The sequence below is a fragment of the Boleophthalmus pectinirostris genome, unplaced genomic scaffold (assembly GCF_026225935.1).
Source record: "Boleophthalmus pectinirostris isolate CB_2022bp ecotype Guang Dong unplaced genomic scaffold, ASM2622593v1 HiC_scaffold_1, whole genome shotgun sequence".
In the NCBI taxonomy this organism is placed as follows: Eukaryota; Metazoa; Chordata; class Actinopteri; order Gobiiformes; family Gobiidae; genus Boleophthalmus; species Boleophthalmus pectinirostris.
In genome coordinates this window covers 25,387,949-25,414,031 of record NW_026570970.1, presented here as the reverse complement: position 1 = coordinate 25,414,031, position 26,083 = coordinate 25,387,949, and the positions used below count along the sequence as shown (strand labels likewise).

General features: G+C 37.5%; 2 protein-coding genes across 2 annotated transcripts in view; one reads left to right on the top strand and one right to left on the bottom strand.

The window, feature by feature from the left end:
- LOC110156091 (general transcription factor IIF subunit 2-like) overlaps positions 1–26,083 on the top strand; it is a 60,270-nt gene that overhangs the window by 18,890 nt on the left and 15,297 nt on the right. Inside the window, exon 5 of the mRNA XM_020920275.2 lies at positions 25,823–25,901. Coding sequence (XP_020775934.2) covers positions 25,823–25,901 — 79 coding nt within the window. The remainder of the gene's footprint in view (positions 1–25,822; positions 25,902–26,083) is intronic.
- Positions 8,991–9,767, bottom strand: kctd4 (potassium channel tetramerization domain containing 4). The gene has a single exon (XM_020920408.1). It carries the CDS (start codon positions 9,765–9,767, stop codon positions 8,991–8,993), a length of 777 nt encoding a protein of 258 aa, XP_020776067.1.

The following is a 26,083-nucleotide window of genomic DNA, read 5'->3' as shown; positions in this document are numbered from 1 at the left end:
TCATTTAGACCTCAAGAGCTACTTATACAATGCATTTACTGGGGCGAAACAAATTTGCTCAAATACATGGTAAAAATCAGGTACAGGCCCTTTTAAAACTTCAGTATTTTTAATTTCCAGTTCTAATGCCCACACCTGATCTCTGGAAGTATATTTTTCAACTAACACTCTTAACACAGTGTGTTTGACTTTAATGCGTTGTGTCTGACCTGAGAAAATAGAATCACAAACATTTATTCACACTGACCCATAAATGAATCCTCCCACGGTGCGATTAGATCGATGCACAATCTGGAGACTAGATATTGGCTTTTAATTAAAACTCATCGTCTAAAAGTGTGTGTCATCGACAGGTCGAACACTCCATATGTTTACACTGCTTTTGGGAAGGTTTGTGTAAAAATAATTTTGCTTTGTGTAGGAGGGATTTAGTCACCGCCAACAAAACTTTCCTCCGTTAAAAGCTGCTCACCCACTATTGTCTGGCTCAACAAAGAATTTATCATTAGAATTTAGCCATTTTCTAAGATGATACTTGCCTGTAGGTTGCAGATTAAGGTTGATGAATGTATTGAAAATCAGATGCTAAAAGTAATATCGAAACTAGATACTAATTTGAATGTTTCAGTACTAAAAAATAACATTCACAGGACAGAAATAGACCTTTGAATAGATTTAGAATGATTTTAATCTGTATCAGAACAAGTATAAAACCATAGAGACTAGTATATGAACTGGACCACTATGGAACATACCTGAATGACTGAGGAATTACACAGACATAAGACTACATGGTAATATAAAAGAAAGAACGAGAATTAAATGTTGAAAATGACGTCCTATCACCTGAATAAAGAGTGTATTTTCTTATCGTGCCATCACTACACATAATACAGGACACATGATCCCAGGACGTCCAGGGGCTGTGGTGTAGAGCAGACTGTGGCCTCATGTTGTGTTAAAACGTGTTGATTATCACATTCAGCAGGACCGTGAAGAGGCTGCTCGTATGGGAACTTTACTGTACCCAACAACATTCAGAATGATGAAAGTGATAGTGATGCACAATTTAAAAAAAAAAATTCTTCAATGTTGCATGTAACAGGAAGCTGAAGACTATTAATATAGATTTCCAAACACCAGACTTTGACCAACTGACAAGAAAATCATTTAAACCCATAGTTACTGTGGTTGTGGTTCTTGGGTGTTATTTCAACACAAGGACCAGTTGGTTATATATTTTTTTGTCTTACGTTATAATTTTAGTTTTTTTACCCGTATAAAGTTCAACCTGCATAAAATATGACGCTTAGGCAAACAGAAAATGATTGATTCAGTCACTATTAAATTGTAATCTTTTCATTTTGTAAAAGATAAATATCTGAGCTCAGCCCCAGCAGCAGAAGACACAAACAAACAAACCCACATGAAACAGAGTCTGCCCAGCAACAGGTGAAAGACTCCAATGATGAGTCTTCAGCTGTTTGTATTCATCTGCCAACACTGAAGATTCAAATAAATAAATGTATAGTCTTTGTATCTCATTAAAACTATGCCATGGCATGTGACGAAATGTGACCTATAACTTAACTGATAAAGCAATGTATTTGAATCTTTAAATTAGGTGTGGGTGAGTTGGTGATATGAAAATCAGTGTTGATATGATTTTCTTACTATTTGTGTTTTCTCTATTCTAACCATTAAGAGGTAATACAATGTCACATTTCAAGAATTGGGTGGGAAAGCGTGTTTGTGCAGACAACTACATTAAATAGAGAAATGGTGAATCACAATGACCATATCACAAAAATAACAGATCTTCACAGGTGACCATATTGCCCAAACCTACATTTAGCTGCAACTAAAAAGTAGAGCTACTTTACCCACCAAAATTAAAAAGATAAAGATATATATATATATATATATATATATATATATATATATATATATATATATATATATATATATCCTGTGCTCTTTTTGTTTTAAATGACAAAGATTCAAACTGAATGCAATATTTTGTTATCATTTTGTTTCCTATCCATGAGCTTGGAGCATTACCAAACCAAATTCCTCTTAAAAATTGAAGTTTTGTTTCTCATCTCTTCTTGATGACATTGATTCCCATAGTCACCTCGCCTGATTAAGGTCTGATTGTTCAAGTGCGGGATTTGATGAAAAAAATCTAACAAGTTTTGGCTGCTAATAGTAGGATTGGAGTTGCTAAAGTTTACACCCACTGTTCTTGGTGATTGAAGGTTGTTAAGGATGTGCCACTTATAGGCTCAAACAGCTGTGATGGAGCTTATTTTTAAGTCCAGCAGAACAAAAATTAGGTTATGTCTCTTATTTTCAAACTAAATGAAAATTGGTACTTTAACAAGTGTCTTAACTCTAAAATGAGAAACCTGTTGCCCACCTCACCTGATTGTTCCTCTACCTCTGCTGCGAGGGCATGTGGAAATAATAGCATTAGAAGGGGATTTATGTGGCCTTTTTCACACAAGAAACTGGTCATTGAGCTTGCCGGGGCACTAAATTGTGATAGCACTGCTTTAGGCTGACATTCGTGGCCTCGGCAAAGCACCCAATCTAATTAAATAGTAAATTTATTCCTCCTGAATTATGCCAACAGTGGAGGCACTGGAGGGGTCTGGCCACAGATTTTGGACAAAGCTTTCAACACAAAGCTATAGTGACATATTGATGGTAGCTAATCTTATTGTGCTGATGGAGGGAGAGAGCGAAAAGGTTGCAGTGTATTTTAAATGTGATTTCCAGGTGTATTTGAATCCCTAATGCCACAGTGCCCCCTGCAACTGCTGTCGTTGGAGGGAGCATTTGATGAGGACTTGGACCGACTAATAATCAACATGGCAGTCATCATTAAAGATGCATGAAAGTCATGTGCAATTAAAGAACTGATGGTGTGGTTCAGACCAGAGCTAAACTGGAGGGTTGGACGATAGGTCAAAACATGCTTATATAGGCTCACTTAATATAGAGATACGCTGCTAGATAATAGTTTCACATTTGTTTATTTGGCAGTATGTAATGATTCATGAAATGTAAGGTGATAAAACTGTATCAGGATCCCAAGAACATACTGTATGTACTTATTAATGGGTTTGTTTACCTTTGGGTATTGAATTAATGCTAATGGAGTAACAGACTGAATGAATGCCCTCAAATGGCAATTTAGTCATTTAAAAAAAAAAAATAGCTGATTATTAAAAACACAATTTAAGCAAATTAATTTAGTGGCCAGCCCTAGATTTCATAGATTTGTTTTGTTAGCATAACACCTGTAAAAGTAAAAAAAAATATGTTTAATGCCATACTGTGGAACATCTGAGGAAAAACAACTTCAGCTTTTTTGATAATGTAAAAATATTCTGTGACAGGTTTGAGCATGACTTTATGATCAAACTTACTACTGTCTCATTTTCCATGTCTACAGCTGGTAGAAACTTTTTGTAAAATACTCATAATATGAAAGCTACTACTGAATAGAGGTATATTAAAAAATGAAATGTTTGCTAATAAAAAGGTATTAGGATGAGTTTGCAACTGCATTTGTCCCTTAGTCCTTCAGTTTCCTCCTTTTTAAAAGTTGCATTGATTCAGTTGTTTGTGCAGAGCTCAAAAGGACAGCTGTGATTCAGTGACAGCAGTAATTACTCCTTGTTCACCCTTTTTATTTGGTGCGTCACACTCGTTTGTTGAAAGGCCTGCTCCAAACTGACAAACAATAGATTTGAATGAACACATTTGTAGCTCCTCCATACTGTGCTTTTGGCATCTATGTCATAGCAGTGTGTCTTTCTTATTAGGCCAGCCCAGTGTTACACATCTTAAATAGGGGGTATTACACTTCTATGGGGTATTAACTACTAACACAACATATTTAGATCCCCATTACCTTTCATTGTTTTGAAAATTCTATATTTGCAGAAAAAACAACGTAATTTAACTTTAATTTCTGATGCTTCCAGTCTCATTTTGCTCTCTGCATGAAGTTACCCCCTTCAGAACACGATCAGATTAAAATCGGCACGCATTTTGCTAAAGAAATTACTGCATATTGCATCAGGTTTGTGAAGTTGGGGTGAATTGTTTTGTATCATGCTTTTGTATATGTATGGAAAAATTGCCATGTGGGAGCATGTGAGTGGAGCTTTGGATCATGAGGATCCATTTAAAAGAAATAACAGCTATTTGCCCTGTCCTAGACGCACATTCTTCACCAATTACTTTATACTGTACAAAAACTCTGTAGGCATGTGTTTGAAGGTTACAACATTACAATGCACACAATGCATGATAATCATGCTTAGTGCTTGTTTCTGATTGGCTAATCTGTCATGGCCATCTGAACCCTGGGAGATTCACTGGTGGTCACATCTTCATCGTATTGGAGAATTGTGTACTCTGGATTCCAGGCAACTTAACCAACGCATAGCTTTAATTAATCAATGGCTGTATTATTTGCAGTTAAAAATTTAAGGTTATTTTCAGAATTCATCCTCTTAAAGCTTTGTGGTTAACATAGTCTAAATAAAGCCATATATACTTGTGCAAATATTTGGTCCGTCATTAAATATTGGCCCACGAAGTCCATTTCTCATTTATTGAACGATATGTTGATATAGTGATGACTGTGGCTTGCCGTTTTATTATAAGCTGAACTGGCTCAGTGAATGTGTGCTCTCATATTAACATCTTTATCAATATTGCTACTACTATTGAGTGATTAAAGGTCCTATGTTAAGTGACCTTTTGAGCTTTGTGATCCGCACATCTTCACCAGACTCATTTTGATCATCTCACTGGTCAAATTGCCATCACTAAAAAGCTAATACATTTTTGTGCTAGCATCCATTTTTCTAGATCGTTGTCTAATTACAGATGGAATCCTTGAATGTTTTGTGCCCTCTGCTAGAATTATATTTACAGATGTTATAAATGAAAAATATTAGACTTGTTTTCTCCTTGTGTATGTGGATTATGCTTGCAGTTGTAATGCTGAGGTTCACAAATCAGTTTTAAACACCTGATTAATGTATTAAGAACTTTAAAGTCTGCTTACTTCACACCCTTCCCGGGAATGTTGTATTACTTTAAATAACACTAGCTTAAATGTGGACTATGTAATATTTTAGGTTGTTACCTGCTTGTTTCTATGCATTTGTCATTCCTTTCCCTGGAATGTTCCACAGTATAACATTAAACAGATCTGTCTTACATTAGTTAAATCGCAGGTGGTTTTACAGCTAAAACGTACTTAGAAAAACACGCATTCTGACTGTGAGCGGGGTTGCCTCTCCACAGATCTGACATCTAACATCATCTGGGTCTGGTTTGGTTTCCATGAAGACAGAAAAGTTTAATGCTATACTGAGAAACTTTCCAAACAAAGCAATAACATCTCCACAGAGAAAATAATTTGATGGGCCCTCCACCAGAAAAGTTACACAATGCAACTTTAAGTTTATAACTTGGGCATTAGATCATATCTTTTAGTAGTATGAAACAATGGACTACAGCAGGAACGATCAAAACAAAACCTTAATAAAAACAGCTCTTGAGCATTGTGAACTAAACTATGACTAAATCTACATCCGGTTTCTGCATGCTAAGGACACTTAATTGTATAATGCATTATATTTTCCAGCCTTTACTTGATCATGCTCTCATTATTGTTCCATGTTGCTGTGAGGTTTTCCTGGTATCAGTTGTATGTGGGTGTGTGAGTCATGGGCCCTGGTTTGACGACAGTGGCCACTGGAGCAGATGGTTGGAGGGTCCTCTGAGGGGGCAGTCCTACAGTGAGAAAAAGAAATGCTGCTCATTCAGAGGTACTATTGTTGTTCTCCCCACGAGCTCACACCAAAGGCAACACAAAAGGACAAAGACGGATCTGATACAAGCTTTGAAATGCCTGGATTTATCTAGTTATGTTGTATGAGCTACATTATGTCATGCTTAATGGTCTTATATGACACAAAATGACCTCTTGTGAGCTTTAAGTCATGTTATAATGCTGTTAACTCAGCAACAACATATCTGGAGTTGTGTTTTTTTTCATTCACACATTTTTGATTAATCGTTTATTATGTCTTTATTATTAGTCTGCCTACATCTCTAAAGCTCAAAATGCTCTGTTCTACCTCGTGATGCCTTTTGTCTTTCAGTTTAAGAGAAGAACTCAGCCTAAATTTGCAGCATTTGTGTGTTAAACGTGTGAATATAATAAAACTCTAGGTATAGTTTTGACGAGGACGTAGATCAGAAAATTACGTAATATGGGGTGTTTAAAATAAATACCGGAGTACTGCTTTTGGAAAATGTACCCAATATCTTGTATTTATAAATAATAAATATAAATAATAAATAAAATATTGTATAAATTCAAACCAAAAAATCTTATTTGGATATGTAGCAGCTTCACCCACTCCCTCTGTGATTGGTTTCTTGTTACTAGACATTGTAAATACATATTAATTTCACTAATAGTGCAGGGCTGCTTATCTCTGCTTTACACACAAATGACTATGTACACAACTTATTGTTAATGGGAAACCACACCACTATAGCACTCATTCATATAACTGGCATCCCTGAAGAGGTTGCACAGCCTCTGCCTAATGATCGTTTTTAACATTTGCAGACCAATTTATTAATCAGAGGTTGTTCTACATTAATCCTTATATTCATGACACTGTCTGTGCACTGTGGTGAGATAAAATGAGGTCCTCCTTTAGGGAAGCAGGCGACTGCCCTACTTTAAAATACCACATGGTCTGGACTGAGCAGAGACGTCCCCAAAGATTTGAGCAGGTGAAGAAATGACAACACTGTACCACAGTCAGTCTTGCTGTGTCATTGCATAGATGTGCATTTTTATTTAACACTTTCAATCTTGTGTCTCTGGTTGTTGCTGATCCCTGTTCATAGTAGCAATAAATTTCAATATCAATAGTCAAAATAGGGCTGCACGATTGGAAAAGAAATGTTTGTTATATAGGTGTATGTTTATGTAAACATGCAATAAATTCTTTTGTATCTCAGATAAATACATTTTGGTATTATTTTCATAAGCTAAAACTTAATTTTGATCTTTCTTTCAACTTGATCTTTACAGCAAAATACTGTAGATCAGGTACCAGTAATGGCTAAAAAAAATTTACCCAACCCTTTTATTTTTTTTTTAAGTATTAGATGTGTATACAGAATTCCAGGAGCATTAACATTTGTGAGAAGGCTGAAATGTGAAATGATAAACTAATATAAGAACCCCATAAATACATTAATAGAGGTCTAAACTACAGATACAAGATTCTGCTATAAAAAGACAGGATATGTTGTTCTTTGCAGACCACTTTCTATTAAATAAATATTTGCAGTCTTTGTGATTTGATTATTGTGTCAGTTCAAATTGTGAATTTCATTTGATTGCAATATATTGTGCAACCCTCATTTGAAATACAAAGGCGTAAATGAAACCTTGAAGAGTCTACCCCAGTGCTGAATATTAGACGGATTATTGTGTGAATGACAACAGTCTCTAATCACTCTCGGGTGACATCAGCTGATTAAACATTAGTGTTAGACATTAATACTTCACCACAAATGTGTATTTATAGAGTAGTGTGTCTGCTTTGTTACATCAGTCAGATTGAATACATTGCCACATTCTCACAAAAAGCATATTAGATTACCATTCGGTTTTCTGCTCTACTTTACAGGCTGCAGTAGTAAACACATCTGTTATTCATATATTTTGATAAATATGTAATATGTTCCTTTTTTAACCTTGGCATCAAGCACATGAGTGCTTTGTTTCACTGTTGCTTTATCAAAAACATCAAATGGGCAGATTTGAACATTGCTGTTTAAAGTGGCAATTTTGCCAGAGAGGAACATCGCACCCTTTGTCATTACACACATTAGTTGTGAGAATCCATGCGGCACATTTTATGCTTGTGACTGTTTTTGTCTCTCATGAAAAACAGCATTTTAACACATGCACAATGTGTAAATATTAGAAGGTTCTGGAAAATGTAATAGTGTGAACCCAGTGAGATTAGCTTGTTTGGATTGAGAAGATTACAGTTTATATAGTCCCTTCTAATACTGTTGTATTCTAAGTATTTTAAGATTAAATATATTCAGAAGGCATTAGGCTGCGACTGTCAGTAATCACAGTTTTGGTATGTGTTAACATTTAGACAGAAATGTTAAGTTTCTCACCAGCTTGTTAGTGTCACTTTTATTTGTAAAATATTCACAAGTGAAATGAATAGGCATCAAGTCTCACAGCACTTACAAACACAGTGTAGTGCACATGCATCATGCTAGATTCAAAGCCCTTACAATAGTACAGTTCTCACTCAGCACTGAAGCTCTTTGTGCCACAATGTTGTTAATGAATTGATGTAGTTTTGAGTCTAAACTGGAAAAATACAATCTTGATACATGATATTATTATTTAGTCTCCAAAAAAGGCTAATATACCACAAGCTATTGAACCCACTGATCACACCATAGCATCATGACACAGCCACGCGCACACACGGAGGGAGCTGACTGGCACCACATTTTAGAGGCTTTCGCAGCAGAAGCAGTGCATGTGTAGAGACCAGGGTCCACTATTTGTGAATGAAACCTTTGACATCCACATGGAAAGTACTGATCTACTTTTAGTGTGGTCCAGACCCGATGCACTTAAGACAAACATAAATCATTTGTATAGTTACGACATAACAAAGCTGTTGCCAAGACTGCTGCCAGATAACTGCACAGTGGCATCACTCAGTTACAAAACCTGCATCTGAAAGCCAACTATATTATAAACACTTTTCAGGACACATTTTTCAAACTCCACACGTACTCCTGCTTTCACAACTCAGCACAATTTGTACAATTACTTCAAGCCAATACCAACATCAATATCTTTTTCCACTCTTCAAAGTAGGTTTACCACTTTGTTACTTGACAAAATGCAAGGCCTCCGCTGCCACTACAGAGCCTTTACTGCTGTCTAAGCTAGTAATGAGCTTATAGCCGGACCGTAGCGCTAACATCACTGTCTCTAGTTTCAGACAGTCAAGAGTACACAGGAATGTACTGTCCTCCTTTAGCACTAGTCTGGACCCTGGCTCAGACTTGATGAAATGTTTAAACTGGATCACGTTGGACGACACGACAAACTCTTCGGGAAACCCATCCAAGCGACTTTTGGAGATCTGCACAAGACGAGCTTTGACCTTATCGATGAAGGTATGGTCACTGCAGTACACTTTGAGGCCTTGGGATCGGTCGTGGCTGTCTGTCACTTCTAAAAACGCTGGTTCTTTGTTGGCAGCCCTCTGACTCTCCCATTCGCACACCAAGTCGACCAGTTCAGTCAATCGGTAAAAGTCTGCCTCTTTCCTCAGAAGCCCCGCCTCCCTGAAGTCATCGGGCAGCTGCAGCTCTCCGGTTCGGAGATAGTTAAGAACGTGCCGAAAGACCGGACCGTCCCTGTCAATGAAGGGGTTTCCCATGGAGTCGGTATGCTGCACTGGCTTCTTCCCATTGGCCAGTTCTTCCAGGAAGGAGCCTAGGTGCTTGGCGAGGGTGCTCCGATGCGCGGTGTACAGAAAACCACCTACATTGAGAGTGATGGTGCCAGCTGAGGGCTTTTTGAAGCTCTTGCTGGGTTGGAGCAAGTCCGGGTTGATGTGCCTTAGTTCACTCTCCATTCTTCGAAGGTTCCATTCCATTCTCTGGTCTGTGTCCCCAGCCTCAGTCCAGCCTCTGAGCGGGCTGACGACAATGAGAATTGAATTAACTGAAGCTTTTTTGAGAACGGCGCTGCTCCTGCTGTGAGCTGTCAACACTCTGGATGTGTGGAGTGAGGAAGAGGAGGAGGAAGGGTGAGGCACGGGCTGCCAGAGGAGCTACTGTGAACTGGGAGTGGGAAACAGGCTACTGCTCGCTGTCCCTCCGCGCTCTCTCCTCCCTCTCCTCCCTCTCTTTTATTCCTCTCTCTCTTCCTCTCTCGCTTTAGAGTGAGTGGGCAGACAGCGTCACACTCAGGGAGGAGAGAGCACACAAGCTAAAAAGCACTAGTTTCTGAAATCTGCTTCTCTGTTTCTCCTTTTGTAATGAGCCTTGAGGAAAATGTGAATAGCCAGAAGGTATGCAGAGTATACAACAAATCTTTTCTGTATGGTTTGACAAATTTTTGACTATTAACTTTTGGGCTGTTTCCTCTGTCAAAACAATGTGATGCAGACTAAAGGTAATCCCCAAAATGTTGTTTTGTCACTAGTTTTGAATATGTTCAGTACAGCTTTAGTCTCATTTTAAGAGCCAGCTAGGTTTTGTTTGCTTTTTTCTTTGCTTGGTTGGATTCTCTTAATGGACTTAAAGGTGGCACAAATCCTATCTTCAAGGAATCATTCAAGGTGCAAGATAACATGTGCTGGAGACATTAAAGGCATATATCTCCACGGAGGCAACAAGGTGCACCACCAGGCTAAGTTACACATCATGTCTGTGGAAAAGCAACCCTGCTAATAGTTAGAATGCATGTTTTTTAAGATATTTTTGAGCAGTTTAAACACCCCAAATGAACTAAATTCAAGCTGCATTCCAAGCCATGCAACAGCATCTCCATGGAGACAAACGAAAAACTCCCCACACTGAAAGTTACATAGTGCACCTTTAATACAAACAAATATATTAGATTATATATTAGATTTGACTCGCACCTCTTACTCCTTAACTAGAACATGACTAGTTTGAGCTCTTCTCCTAGTTATATTTTTGTAATTGTAATTTTCCAATAATTAGGTACTGCTTGTGCACACCGTCCTGCCACCAGATGGAGGGAGGTTGCATCTATGATTTTTGTGGTGTGAACGAGTCTTGTGCTAGTATGAATATGCAGCGCCTTTTGCAGCCTTATCCATCTGTTTACCACACAGTTCCTCAAATGTGAAATCAGTGTCTATTTCAAACAACCTTCCTCTTACGGGGGGTTGCTGACGTGCCTCTAATGTCTCATCCCTGATCATGACTGAGTAGTAGGCTGCTAACTGTGAATGAAAGCAAAGGGGGTATAAATAGGACTTTCTTTTTAGACTGATGTAATGGACGATATAATGATATGAAATTAATTGTGATCATCTGATCATGTGGTATGTCAATCAAGGGCATGTTCACACTTTATCCAATTAAAGTAAACTCTGATGCTTTTCCGACTAAGTACGCTTCAATTGTGGAAATGAGAACACCAAACCAGATTCACAATGAAGTGCGCATCTGGTCCATTTCAAATCAGAGGTCTCAGTGCAGCTCTCCCGGACAGCACAGATTTAACTACAGACTTGCATATAAATAACATAAAAGCACACATGTAAATGTGCACCAAAGCGCATGAGAGATAAGCCATGTCTACATTGAGAAAATCTATTTGACATGTGGTGCTAAACATGTCAAACTCAAACCTGTCAATTGGTTAGCTACTTAGATTACATTTTCATTATATCATTATATCATATCATTTTTTGGGATCGCTTCCTCAAACTTGCAATATTATACATACCTTGATTAAATGATTTAAAGTCTTTTCAACTGACAATTGCAGTTTTGAGGTTTGAGGAATAATATCACCACTTTCTGAAGCTAGTGTGAAAAGATGTGCCAGTGTGTTTGTGGATAGGCCCTGGAATTAATACAAAAATGGGCACATAACTGCAATCTGAATGCAAATACTATAGAATTGTCACCTGCCCTCCAACTCAACTTTCTAATGATATAAAATGTTGTGTTGCTCTGTGAATGCAATTTATTGGACAGCACCATGTTCTTGAGGGAATGATGGGTGGATTTTAAAACATCACAATAGGGTGTGAAGTAGTGTTGTCACAATACTAAAATCGCAGGATAGGTTCCTTTTTTGTATCGATACTTGCTCGTACTCAACATACTATCTGGTTTTGATACTAGTTTTAGCATCAATTGTTATCTGATTATTGATACTGTCAATACTTTCGACAACCGTAATGTGTACAAGAAGAAGCAGATAATCCCACGTTGGGCAAAATAATGTTCCTAAGTGCACAAATATAATTTTTAAAAAAGAAAATCTGATATTTTTTTCTAATTGAAAGTTGATAAAATAATGGTATTTCATACTGAACCATTAAATCCACCTTAGAAGGGGAACACTTTGAGAGGTTCAGAAGTAATGAGCAAATTGAGTGCCAAGTGTTTCTGCTCCAGGTGTGGTCTGCTCTCTCATTATTTCAACAAAATGAAATCGGTGAAATTGAAATTGGGGACACCCAGAAGAAGTGTTGATTAGGCAGTGGGTAGTTGGCTTGCATTTAATCATTCTGCCCAATTAAAATTCCTCCCTTGTCCTCTCTACTTTAATTCATTCAATTAACCCCCCTAGATTAGCTGCTTTATTCAAGCATTTTTTATTACACATTAATACATGCTATTTTTAAAGTAGTAATTTTCTTATTTGAATTTATAATGTTCAAGACAAGCTTCATTAACTAAAATGTATTTACTTAAAAGGAAACAACACTACAGTATAGTGTCATGTTATTAATTACATTTTGGCTAAGTTACAATGTTGTAGCCTTGACAAAAACATTGAGTTTCATTTTACTTAATTACATGTTTCAGTAATGCTCCATATTTGGTCAGTCTTCCTCCTCTGAGCTGTAAACCCCGTAATTTAACATTTTGAGCAGTGTTTTTCAACATTTTTTGAGTCATAGCACACTTTTTTTGGTTAAAAAGATTCCATGGCACAAAGACCAGTAAAATATTTCTAAATGACACCATTTAGAAATAAAAGTGCAAATATTTTCCTTGCCCTGTGCGTAGTTCTTTCTGCTTGGCAATGATTGTTTTTCTTTGTTTTTCTTTCTGGTTCAAATTGCTCAGGACTCTCCAAAATGATAAATTATTAAAATCTTTTTATTAATACTTTATTATATATATATATATATATATATATTAGGGATGGGCATGATTAGTCGATTAATCGATAATTGATCACTAAGAATTTCATCGATTACGTTAATTTTAATCGACAAACCGAATGTAGGTTGCTGTGCGTAGCGTGACCAAACAGGGGTCCGTACATGCAGCTCTCTGCACTCAGAAGGAGCGAGACACAAACAGTCAGTCAGCCTGCAACGTACCAAAGCACAAATGCGTATTTCACGATGACTTCTACAAGAAATTCCACGCTTTCCGTTGCGTTCGGGACAAGTGTGAGTCCATGTGCACAGTGTACAAAGCAGCACATGTGTTTCGGTGTCCAGTGGGAAAAGGTTTTTCCAGGTGAGAGTAGCGCAATGTCGATGACGAATCCCCACCTCCCACGTCCCGTACGGTGTCCTGGTTTTGACAAATGCAAATATGGTCACACTAACCTGTATTCCACTGAGTCATGTCTTTTAATCTGACAGAAGTTGAACCGCATCAGCGACACAAGAGCTGCATTTTTATCTTCTCTGAGTTTATGCAAATTAGTGATGCAGTTTTAAGTTTCTGTGAGAGTTGCGCAAAACTGAATTAAACACATTATAATGTCAAACAGCTGATGTGGCTCTAGAGTGGTTACAGTTTATATGTCGTAAAGTTGAATTTATTTATGCAGATTAGTAGTGCAGATAGTAATAATAATGATGATCATTTTAATATAAAAACTTTAATGATTAATCGATAATTGATCGTTAATTCTTCCGACGATCGATTAAGAAAATTTCATCGAATGCCCATCCCTAATATATATATATATATATATAATATATACATATATACAGTCTGAGTGAGGGTATAAATGATTCGATTAAATGCATATATGAATTAACTTTAACTGAAATTTGACTTTTCTCTGAGGCACACCTTGCAATACCTTAAGGCAATCTGATCTTCACTGGCACACTGGTTTAAAAACCATCTTGTAATACATAGTAAACATTATCAGCTATTTTCAAAGTCCCCTTGTCCTGTTGTGGCCCCTATTCAATATTCCTGTATACTTTTGCAGTGTACACTTTGATAGACAGTTGTTACTCAGAGTTGGTTTGTTGATGCCCCAGCAGCAGAATTATCTCCATCCAAACAGTTTATAACCTGCCTAAGATGTTTTTTACACCTGTGCTGCGATGCCACTCATCCGCATAATTTAACAGCTTGGAGTGGCAGAATACCTGGGTCGTGACAGCATCTGTGTCTGCTCTGTATCACATATGGTCGGCACAAGTCCCACAAATGTACGCATCTGATCACCAGTCCCTATATATTCCATATTTATGAATTATGCTGCAACTCATTAGGTGGTTTGTATTGAATATCTCTTATAATTATGTTTCTAAAATCATACCTTTTTGTCAGTTAAAGGTCAACCATGTAACCTCATGGTGTAGAGTCCGCCACCTACTTGTCTCCATTGAGATATCATTGTTTTCCCTCAAGTGGTCCAAATTATGGCATTAAAACATATCTATCTCCATGATGATACCTGGCTTATGTCACTTACATTAGGAATGCATTGTTCTTGGTATTTCTTTAGCAATACAAACACTCGTAACCTGTTAAACAATTCTAGTTTAATGTCGTAGTACACAGTTTTGGCAGTCCTTGTCCATTTTGCATAGTAGTTTTGTACAAAATAAAAATGTCTTGATTATGATAAATGAAATACTGGTAACTGAATGTGCCTTTTCCATTGGATTTAGTTAGTGTTCCCAGATTGACAGCGCTGCCTGGCTCTGCTGCTTTTATAATCATAAGTGATTAGCGGTATCATCAACAACACTCCATTGGAATTGCAAACGAGGCCAAGATGCAGTAGAGAGGATTGTGGGAGGTTGACCTGTTTTCTGCCTCTTGTTCATTAAAACTGGCTAATGGAGCACAGCCGCTACCTTCAAAGTCTGTGTAAATCTGTTTGTTCCAGCTGCTGTTTTCTCTTTATTAAACAGAACAGGATGCCCAAAATCACATTTCCCAAACACTGTGAGTAAGGACTCCCTTTCTCCTCCAATGTAAATTATTCATGTGTCTTCTCTCAGTTACTGCTGTGAAGGCTACACTCTCTTAATACCGGTAGTGTATAACTGTAGAGCTGTCAGTCTGTGTCTTTATTCACTACTGATGCCTGTCTCCTCTTTAAAGTCTTCACATATGTCGGCTCCCAGGAGACGGAGCAGCTTTTATCGTCTGGTGAAAAGCATAAATGAAGCACTCCATGTCAACAAGAAAGTATTTTAGAAGATGTCTACACTTTTAGAAACATCATTGGTACAGCATCAGATCCCCGAGCCCACTAGTTGGCAATATGATGAGCCCATGTTTACTGGCGTCATGTTGGACAAGACCTTTAACCCCCTGCCCCTAGTGTTTGTATACTCTGGTGTGTGAATATGTGTGTGTGAGTGGGTGAGTTGTGGCCTGAAGGTAGATTACAAAGTGCTATATAAAAGCATCATTAGCCATTTTAACATTTCCACAACTCCAGTTTTTAGCAGCAGGCAGCTAAAAACAAGCTTGTGGTTAGCTTTACGCTTAGGTCTAATTAAGTAAATGCTTCTCTCTAAAGGTTAACATCGGCTGAACAATGTGCCAACTTGAACTTGACAAGTTTTAGTGGAGCGGAGAGTGGACTTCCATCTGTCTTAGACCAAGTCATAAACCCTCACCCCTCTGTGCTCTTGGACTTTAGTTGATGATGGAGGCAGCAACCCTCCCTCGTTCCTATTTTTGTGCATCTTCACTGACCTTAATTAATGAGGATTTCATTACTACGCAGTCAAACGTCAGTGATAGTTGAGTTCAAGAGTCAAGAATTTTATACTCTCAAAAAATATCCTGTTATAAATTTTTGCGCTTGGTTTTGATTGTGATAACATCTTTAAAAGATGAAATAATGAATATTGAACAACATGTGAAGTATTACTAGACTAGATTTCTAGTGTAAAATCCAATAGATAAACTGCCTATACTTTATGTAACCATTGCTTCAGTTTAGTGTTACCTTGACACCTACGCTGTTACATCTTAAATAGTTTCTTGTGTCTGGCACCATAAAGCCTTGAGAGAAATTCCACATCCATTTCTGGCTGCAGCTCAGTGTTTACCACACAAACACGAGGGTGGCGTCAATCTACTCATCCAACTCTTGGCTGAAAAGTGGCAAAAGCCAAACGGTTATAAAATGGTGCTTTTAAGAGAGGACAACATTTAAAGGTTTGCTATGTTCCGGTGGAGAGTTTGCCACCTACTAGTCTCCATAAAGATGTCATTGCTTTGCCTGCAGTGCTCCATAGTATGATTTAAAACGTATCTATCTCCATGGAGACAAGCAGTTGACAACAAGCTTACATGTTGGACCTTTGAAGAGGCGACCCTGCTCATAGTCGGATTGAATTTTGAATTGTATTTCTTTAGAAATAAATACCCGTATTGGAATAATTACACTATAACGCTATGCTACACGGTGGAACATTTCAGGCAAAGTAAAAACATCTCAGTGGAGATAAAAAAGTGTAGCCTCCACCAAAAAGGATACATACCTTTAAAATCCATCTTATTCTTTCCAGTACTTATTCTTGGGACATTGGAGGTTACTTGTTGAATATGGATACTCCTGATCCATGCTGGACTGAGTGGGCTGAGAGCAGTTACAGACATGGGAAAAAGACTTCAATCTTAATGAATGAAATCATTACATTTCCTTAATGAAGCAGCCTGTGGGCTTAGTGCAGTGCAGCTTTAATGGAAAATTATATTTGGAGATTCAATCAGCGACCCCTTTGCTCTGATTGCTTCCTTGTTGTGGCTGTGTACACCCCAGGCTCTGTTTGTGTCCAACTCAAACAGAGCCTGGGAGGAAATGACATAGTTTTCCAGGACATTCATTAAAGTCATGGTTTAACCTTATAAATGAGTAAATGAGTGGTAGTTTTTATAACTTTTGCATTAAAAATGCATAATGGGTCTGTCAATCATCCAATTTATAAAACAGAAGCAGCCTATGTATAAAAACACAGTATTTCTGAACTATTATACTGACTATGAATTCCTAAGTGACATTGACAATAAAGTCATACATTTGTATGAGCCAAATTATGCCGCTTCCATTGATACTGGAGGTCACTGTAAAGCAATTTAGAAATGAAAAAAGAAAGCTAAATTGATAAAGAAATAATTTAGTGAAAGTTAATAATAGTTAATTAATAGTTAAGGTTCTTTTTGGAAGCAAAGGCAACTGATAATAATAATCATTTATTAGTTACAAATTACCTTGCAAATTGAAATCCTTGAAAATCCCCAGAAACTGAAATTCTTTTTGTAGTGTCTATTGTATGGGGTGGTTTGTATTGTTATACTGAAATCTTTATAATTTTCCATCAGGAATGTGCTAAACATGACTGTCTTGGTTGAGGTTCCAGTACATTATTAAACATATAGAAAGGTACTTTATAATCTCCATGGGGAAATTTGTCCTTTACGTTTGACCCATCCTTCAGTGCTGCTGTGGCATCTCCTCAGGAGCAGTGGGCAGCACATAGCATGTCTGGGGACCCATCTCTGTGACCTCCTTGGCTAAGAATTGTTTGAAAAACTACATTAAAAGTGCTTTTCTTTTTGTTTTAGTATCTCTTCTAGCAGCCTTATGTGATCATGGCATTACATACTTGACATTATATTTTTGTCTTAACAACGATTGTGATTATCAGTTTATTTTGAGAACCAAAATTATGCCACTACTCTGCTACAATTAGACTACAAACAAATTCTAACACCCTCATTTATGCCTTCTACATAAATAGTCCCTGCATTTTGCATGGAATTATTGGTGCTGATACTACCTCTTGTATTTTTGCACTTATCTTCTCAGCTTTTTTTTAAAACTGTAATTTAATGTAAATCTATGATACACATTTACCACAGGTATTATTCCACCAAACCATAATGATTAGAAAAACATGAAAACCTGTGTATGCACTTGTCAGTGAATGATTTGAGTGCAAAGGTCTGGGGTCATGAGCATCGCCTGCAGCACAGTAACAGAGGACTTCGTGTTTGTAAAGTAAACGTTCTAAAACCTTGAAGGAAGATGAGGACGGTTGCTTGGGAAACGGCCGCGTCCACAGCTGTAAATGCACCACACACGTCAGCCGTAGTGTTGTCACGACAATAACACTGTTTGAAGAGCCATATGCTGCTACTGAAAATATTGCAATAAAATGATAAGATTGGAGTTAATTTTATGGCCCTGACACAATAACTGTAAACCATATTAATCCCAGCAAACCCTTTTCTAAATGAACCATATTGTAAATACAGCTGCAATAGTAGTTAATAGTTAGTTATAGTAATTATAGTGGCTTCAGTAAGTTTTCACGCCCTTTTAATTCTTTCCATTTTATTATAGTGTTGCAGGATACTAAATCTGGTTAAATGTTGGTAATCTTTAAATTCTACAATTGTTACTTTACTATAGAAAAACTGAATTTTGCCATGTCTGTTTTTATTTGTTTCCAGTTTCACAAAGTTTTCATGTCCTTCACAGGATAGAATGGAATGACCATTGTAGATTAAAATTAAAATTAGTAACTCAGTATTTTATGAATTAAGAGGGTGTGAGAACTTCCTGAAGACTTGCAATCTATGGATCCAGAATGATGAAAAATTATGAAAATTACCATAGTGAATAATAATTTAAAACTTAAAAATAAATTTAAAACTTGAATATATATTTGGGATGGGAAAAAGCCCTTAAAATGTAACAGGAAACTGAAACTCATGAACGAAGCAAAGTACAGAATGTAAGAAGTTTATCTTATGTCCGTTAAAATGTAGGTGTGTGTTGAGCTTATACTGTAGTATTGCGTTTGACATTTTAGTATTATGATTAGTGACAGCATTAGTGGTTGCCCAGAGAAAGAGCCGGGGGTCTTGTGGGCGGTGGGCTGTTGGTTGTGTTTAACATTAGAAGGTTATGGCTTTGAGGAGGGGGGCCGGAGCAGAGGGATGCATCGAGTGTGTGAGGAGGCGGACTGATGACCTCCATGACCATGCAGACTCTGCTCCATATTCATACATGACTCTGGTATGACCATATGTTTTTATCTGCACGATCTTATGTTTATTTTTATGTTTAATATTGCCTCCTGAGGCTACTGTCTATTCATGAATGTCAGCTTCCTGTTATAGGCAACACGATGAGGACCTTTCACTGTTCAAAAGGATATTTTCTTTTAATTTGTTAATTACTATGACACCAATCCTAATTTGTCATCATTCTGAAACTCATGGACGGGAAATGGGTTCATCATAATGAACATTATTGTAGTAGCACAACAGACAAAAGTTAAATTTGTCACAATGACATTTGTCATATTCTGTGTATTTTGGACACTTCTTGTATGTTGAAATCAAATTGAAGTTTCCTCATCTAAATGACTCACCACAACCATTTTAAACCTCTAAATGGACTATTAGTTTGGCTGGCTTGTTGGTTAGTTTTAACAAACGATTAAATAAATAAATAACATCGTTTGAAAGCACTATGCAACTTCTGTGGTGGAGGGTCCACCAATTTCTTGTTTCAGTGGGTGTTTGCTTTGTCTGAAATGTTCCTTGGCATTAAACTTATCTATCTCTTTGAAGACAAGCAGGTGGGGCCATCTGGTCAAGTTACAGCTCATATCTGTGAAGAGGTGACCACATTAATAGCATCATTTTTGAGAAATAACATTATATAACATTTTGCATAACAACATTGTGGGCAAAGCAATAACAGCTCCATGGAGACAAGCAGATGGCAACACCCCTCCTGGAAAGCTGCACAGCTCACCTTAAGCGACAATCCCATTTCAGTGGAGAATTTGAGAAAGGTTTTTCTGCTAAAATATGATATAAAGTAGTTTGATTTGTGTAAAATGCTCAATGTTCATGTGCACCAACAAGTCAACAATGCACAATTTTTCTGAGTGGCTTTAGACCTCTCTAAGATCTGCTACTCCTGTTATGCTCTTATCCCCCCCATGCAAAATAATAAACCCAAATGACAATGGCAGCACCAATGCTCACAATACTCAAAGCATACCTCCAGCGTGTTTGTATTAAATATATTTGTGTTAGCCTCTAAACACTAAATGCTAAGAGCTGCATTTAAAAAGTAAATAAGAGCATATTTGAGGAATGGCACATTTTCAGCCTCATCAGAAGCAGATGGCCCTGGGTTTAGCAGACCCACTCATCACTGTTTCATGTTTGTGTTGAACCTGAAAACAACCAAACAAAACTACTCTCTGTGCACTGGAGGATGCCTTTGTGGGAGCTTCAAATGGAGCGTTGCCATTGCCGCTAATGTGTCCAGTAAAGGCTTAATCATATCCACTCAGCCTAAGCTTTCCTTTAAAACATCTAATATGGCAACCCACAATACAGTTACAGGCCATAATGATGATTGTATAAAAGTAATTGCGCTATTCATCACCCACTTATCAATGCAAATTCATTAATGCAGTTAGAGACATCTTTGAGAGCAGTGTCTGGGTAAGTGGCACTATGTCTGGCAGTCTGCTCTTGTTTTGATTTTATGAATTTAAGATTTGGCATAAGTTAGTCTGATGTGATGGACAAGCAGATGGTGCAGGCTGAGCGTGCTACATGTTTATGAAAGTGGAATTAGGGTTAATTAGCAGTGAGTTGAATTTTAATAGACATTTAGGTGGTGTTCTTGGAGAGGTTTACAGTAAATTCCCTGTCAGTAAAAGCATGTGGTTTGAAACTCAGATTATAGGAAGGGTCTGTTTTGTATAGTGTTAAATTACATGGATAAAAACTGTCTTGTTATACAGTAGGTACAGTATGAAACTTTCTGGAGGTGGCATATAATGGAAATAGGAATATTATAGCAAGAGGAACAAAGAACCAAGCCAAATAAGAATCAGATTTGTGGTGGTGCAAGCCCATTCAGAGTGAGGCCAGTATGCATGTTTTTCAGTGCAATACACAACATGAAGATATTTTAAGGTACTTTTAGCTACATACTGTGGCTTTAATATTGTAAATAATCTTAGTTGTATTTAATCAGATAAATTTGAATTGAAAGCTAACTTGTGATTGATAATTATAAGGAAATAAGCTAACTTGTGGTTCAATTGCAGAGTTAAAACACATTTACAGAGCAACTAAATAGTCCTGCTGTCCAAGTCTAAAGATGCTCTAAAAAGCCTTAAATGGCCAAGATGTATGTCTAAGCAGTCACTGGATCTATATGGCTGACTGTTATTCATTTGCTTGTCTGTTTAATTGTTCATTCTGGATTTCTCTAAATTGTTTTTGTGAAGTCATGTGAGGCAACTAATCACACTTGTTTTGTCATTTCCACCCAGTGTGAACTTTCAGATGCAGCAGATGGCTTTGTTACTCTTTAAGACAGTTTAGTTAATTTGACTGTTTGTTTCCTACAGTGTTAAAAAGCCATATCAAATTATGACAACACTGGTCTGCTAGAAGAATCAAATGTATTTATGTGTAAAAACTGTGATATACATTTTTTTATCATGTCACAGTCACACCCTGTTGCCACCTGACAAGATACAGCCCCATATGCCATAAACCATATGTATGCATAATGAATTTACAGCAATTTATCAAAACCTATTACTAACCAGAACCACAGACTAAACAGCATAGCCTTCAATTCCCATGTGCAGTGGTTGTCCCTGGTTTATTTTTGCTCATTCTCTGCTCCACCTTTGGTAGATAAAAAGATGAGGATCTATTCAAATGTTCAAGGTTATGAAATATATTAAGGTGAAAGCGTATACCTGTCTCTTGGGATTGTTAAAAACATTGAGATTGAGACTGATCCATACTGAAACCATGGAAACATGATGCTAATTTGATCATAACTGAAAAAATATAAATATAGGATGAAATTGGACCCTTCTGAATAGTTTTAGAATGGAGCTCTACATGTTCTCTTAAGTTAGGTTTAGGTTAGGTTTTCGTTTATTTTGTCTCCTCATGGAGAAATTTGGCTTGGAGCAAGGCTCAGTAGCATTGACATACAGGACATAACAAAAAAACAAAAGAAAAACATGTAAAACTGTAAACATACAGTCACTCGGAGTTTCAGCATCTGCATTTATTCATTTCCTTAATGTCAGAAGTAATTTTGGTATTTTGCGCTTTTCACAGACATATGTCACAAAGACACTTTACAGAGTATTATTCATTCACTCCATACCCGGAGGTGGTATTGTAACCACAGCTGCCCTAGGACAGACTGACTGAAGTGCAGCTGCCAATCTGCGCCATCAGCCCCTCGGACCACCACCATCACGCACACACCACTTTCATACTAGGCAATGTGGGTGAAGTGCCTTGCCTAAGGACACAACAACAGTTTTTGCGACTGGCACCCCACTGTGGCACCTGGAATTCCCAGTGGTCTCCCATTAAAGCACTAGCCCGGCCTTGCTTAGCTTCTGAGGTCTGACGGAATCAGGCTTTGACAAGCTGTTACGGCCACGATAGTACAGGTAGTACAGTACAGAGATTGTGGCCAGTTGCTACTGCTGAAGCCTTGAGCAACTTCTTTGGAGGCTCTGCAGAGGCTAAAATTTCTTGCAATGAAAAAGGTAAGACAACAAAGTCACTGGCTGAAGTTGAACATTTCACCCCAGTTTTAGCAATGCTGCTTTCCAATCTTACTTCCAGGTTGATGAGAAATGAAAAGACTTAGATTATTAGGTTATTATATTAATATATTTGGCTACAGACAGTGCATAGTAGTCTAATTTTCTAACAAAGTGCTGCTTTTAAAAGTAATAAACACACAATAAACACACAATTTATTCTTTAAACGTGGCTTGTTTGTACGTTAAGACAGGGTAGCCAACTTTTAAACTGTTTTATATATATCGTTATTCAAAATGTTCTTTTATACTGTGATAAAATTTTTTAGACTATATTCCTACTTACCAGTGGCTCTTCTTTCGCCTTGACCCTCTGCCCTGTCTGTCGGTTCTCATTGAGGGCAGCTCTCTGTGTAACTCCTCACACATGTTGGAAGTGTGGGGGAGTTTCAGACATGTTGCCAGCCGCAGCTCTGGCACTCTCCAGCCAATAATTGCACATAATTGCCTCCATTTGTGCGAAAGGCAAAGATGAACATTACTGAGACGTGTGACAAGCACAAGGCTGCTCCAAGACTAAAGCTGCCTCTTGAGGGCAGCTGAGGGAGCGCCAGTGCCAAGTGGCGTGTGGCTGTTACCGTAGTGACAAGGCCAACGCACCTGGAGTTGTTCAGCTTTACTTACACCTGAATGAATTAAACATCTGGTCTTAAATTAATTTCTCTATTTGTGTATCACCAATTTACCATGTCAGAAGTAAAATGTCTTGGGGTGTGTATTTGGGACAGTAAGGCAATTTGAGGAGGAAATGAGTACTGAAGGATAATTTGACAATCTGACAGCATACTGTCACATGAATGAAGTCACAGTTTGATTTTTATAGTCATGTCACCCAACCCTGCTTAGTGTAGTGTCTTGCAAGCACTCTATTCTTGAGCTGAACCATAAAGCAAGAGTTTACTTTTTGCAAAATATATGTCAACTCCTTGTATTTGTGTGTGTAAGGACCATCAATAATCAGTTACACATTGATTTAAATTTTCATCTTCATCCAGTTTGATTGCCACTGTACTCAAAGTAAAGAACAAAACTCCAGACCTCTGTACAGATGTAGAGAAGTCTTAACTTAATGGTCTATTCTTCTCCTCCATTCTCGGCACAGTGCTCCCCCGCAATCTAACAGCAGACAAAAGCAATCTCTGTGAGGGGTGAATGTAAAGCCACATAAAGTGAATCATCCCCTCAGAGGCCTGCTTCATAATTGAGATCTGAAATATTATATTATGTTTGTCTTGTGTCCTACTTGGGCTACGCAGTTTTAAAACCAACTGCTCACTGACCCATTATAAGCAGACAAGGTTTGGTATAGACAACATCTTATATATTTTTGGATTCTCATATCCAACATTAATCCTATTATAGTTTTGCCATCCACCAGAAATGTGTGAAACATTGTCGTAAATAAATTGGTTAAAGGTCACACAGTGGGCTCTTGTAAATTCTAAGCCATGTTAGAATGCTGTTACCTCATCAAAAACATACTTGGGTTGTTTCATTCACACATGTTTGAGTAATCTTTTTTATTAGTCTGTCTACATCTCCAAAGCTCAAAATGCTCTGTTCCACCTTGTGATGTCATGAAGGATTAGTTAACACCTACCTTTTAGCGTTTGTTCAGTAGAGCTTGACTTAACCTATCAAAATAATTTTAGTGAAGGTGTATGGAGTTTAAAAATCAGTGGAGCACTTCCTCTATTTCCACATGATATCACAAGGTGGAAGCAAGTGTTTTCTGTTTTCTGAGAAGAACTATGCATGATTTGTGTGAACAAAATTCAGAAAATAGCATAATATGGTTTCTTTAATCAGATTATATTTTTGCAGTACAAAAATATAAAGGTTCAAGAATTGCATAAAATAAATGGACTTTAAAAGTATCCACCAAAATGCAGAAATATCAACATAAAGGGGCTGTACTGATAAAATGTGTTTTGTCAGAATATAGAGATATTGTAAAAGCAGCTTTTAGGGTCAGTATGCTGTGTGCTGTCTTCATTTGTTTATAAAGTGTTTTTAGTGTTTGCAAACTAGGAAGTAAGGCTGGTACACTGTTGGCATGCTAGTTCTTGTTAGCACCGTGACTACGAAACTCTGTTCCGGACTCTGAAAGTTATGTGTAACATTTCTGCCTCTAATCTGAAATGTTTTGAGATAGTTTTTTGTCTTACTTTGGCTGCTCAGTGACCTGATGGTGCTCGACACACTTCCTCTGTTTGGTCTTTTTAAAGTCTGTGTGTTAGACCAAGATGGGTGAAAAGTGGAGGAGCTTTTGGGCGTTTTGTGTGTCCACTGTGAAACTGCTGCCAAACACTGAACAATGCACTAAAGAGCGGCCAATACCACACCAACGCTCACCAACTGGACCCAGCCATTTTCTGAATAAACAAATTCCACATTTCAAGTGAGGACAAGTAGAAATAATTACACTCATAGATAAAAGGGAAAAAAAAAGTTGGTAGCAAGCAGTTTATTAAGGTTAGCATAAGTTATAAGAAATGTTAAGAAGCACATTAATGAAAGCATATTAAGCTTCTGGTATTTAGTACTTTAGTATTTAGTAACTAAACCATAACATACATAAATCCAATCCCATCCAACTTTATTTGTATAGCATATTTTATTCATAAATCATTATTTTATATTTCCTTCATTGTAAAACACAATATTGATCTAAAACAACTTCATATTAACAGTCCATCCGACAGCAGTGACGCTGTTTTGACTTTGTATTTCCTAAAGCAGTCTGTATTTTAGATGAGACGATATGACAGACAGGCAGATGACAGTGTATATGTAGTATATGCAGTGTGTCAGCTGAACATGAACAACGACTCTCAACCACCCATCACAGTCACCCTAACAAACATAGAGACAAGGTGGGTTAAAGGTGCATTATGTAATTTTTCTGATGAAGGGAGCACCACCTCCATGGAGATATTTGTGCTTTGCCTGTCACAGCATTACAATGACAGTCCTTGAACCGTAGCTCTGGTGCGCCTTATGTTGCAGTGTTTGAATGTGTTGTATTGTCTGACTTTGAGCTGTGATGAAGCCTCTGAGTCAGTGTGTGTGTGTTACAGATGAGATCAGCCTGGAGGGGATGGTGCACCGCGCAGAGTGCAAACCAGTCGTCAATGACAACTACATGAAGCTCAAAAAGTGAGTGCACAATTGTTTTACACAGCAGGCTCAGTACATCGATTTACGAGAAATGAATGGTTTGTTTTCAGGCTATTCAATCTTGCAAAAAATAATGTAGATAATCAATTTCTTCCTCCAAAGTCTGAATTCTGCTCTAAACCACATACTTTTACTGAGAGCTCTAGACCAAATTGCCGAAA

Bases quoted from the DNA above. Each gene is read 5' to 3' on its own strand.
- kctd4 (XM_020920408.1), bottom strand. From the start codon at position 9,767: ATGGAATGGAACCTTCGAAGAATGGAGAGTGAACTAAGGCACATCAAC.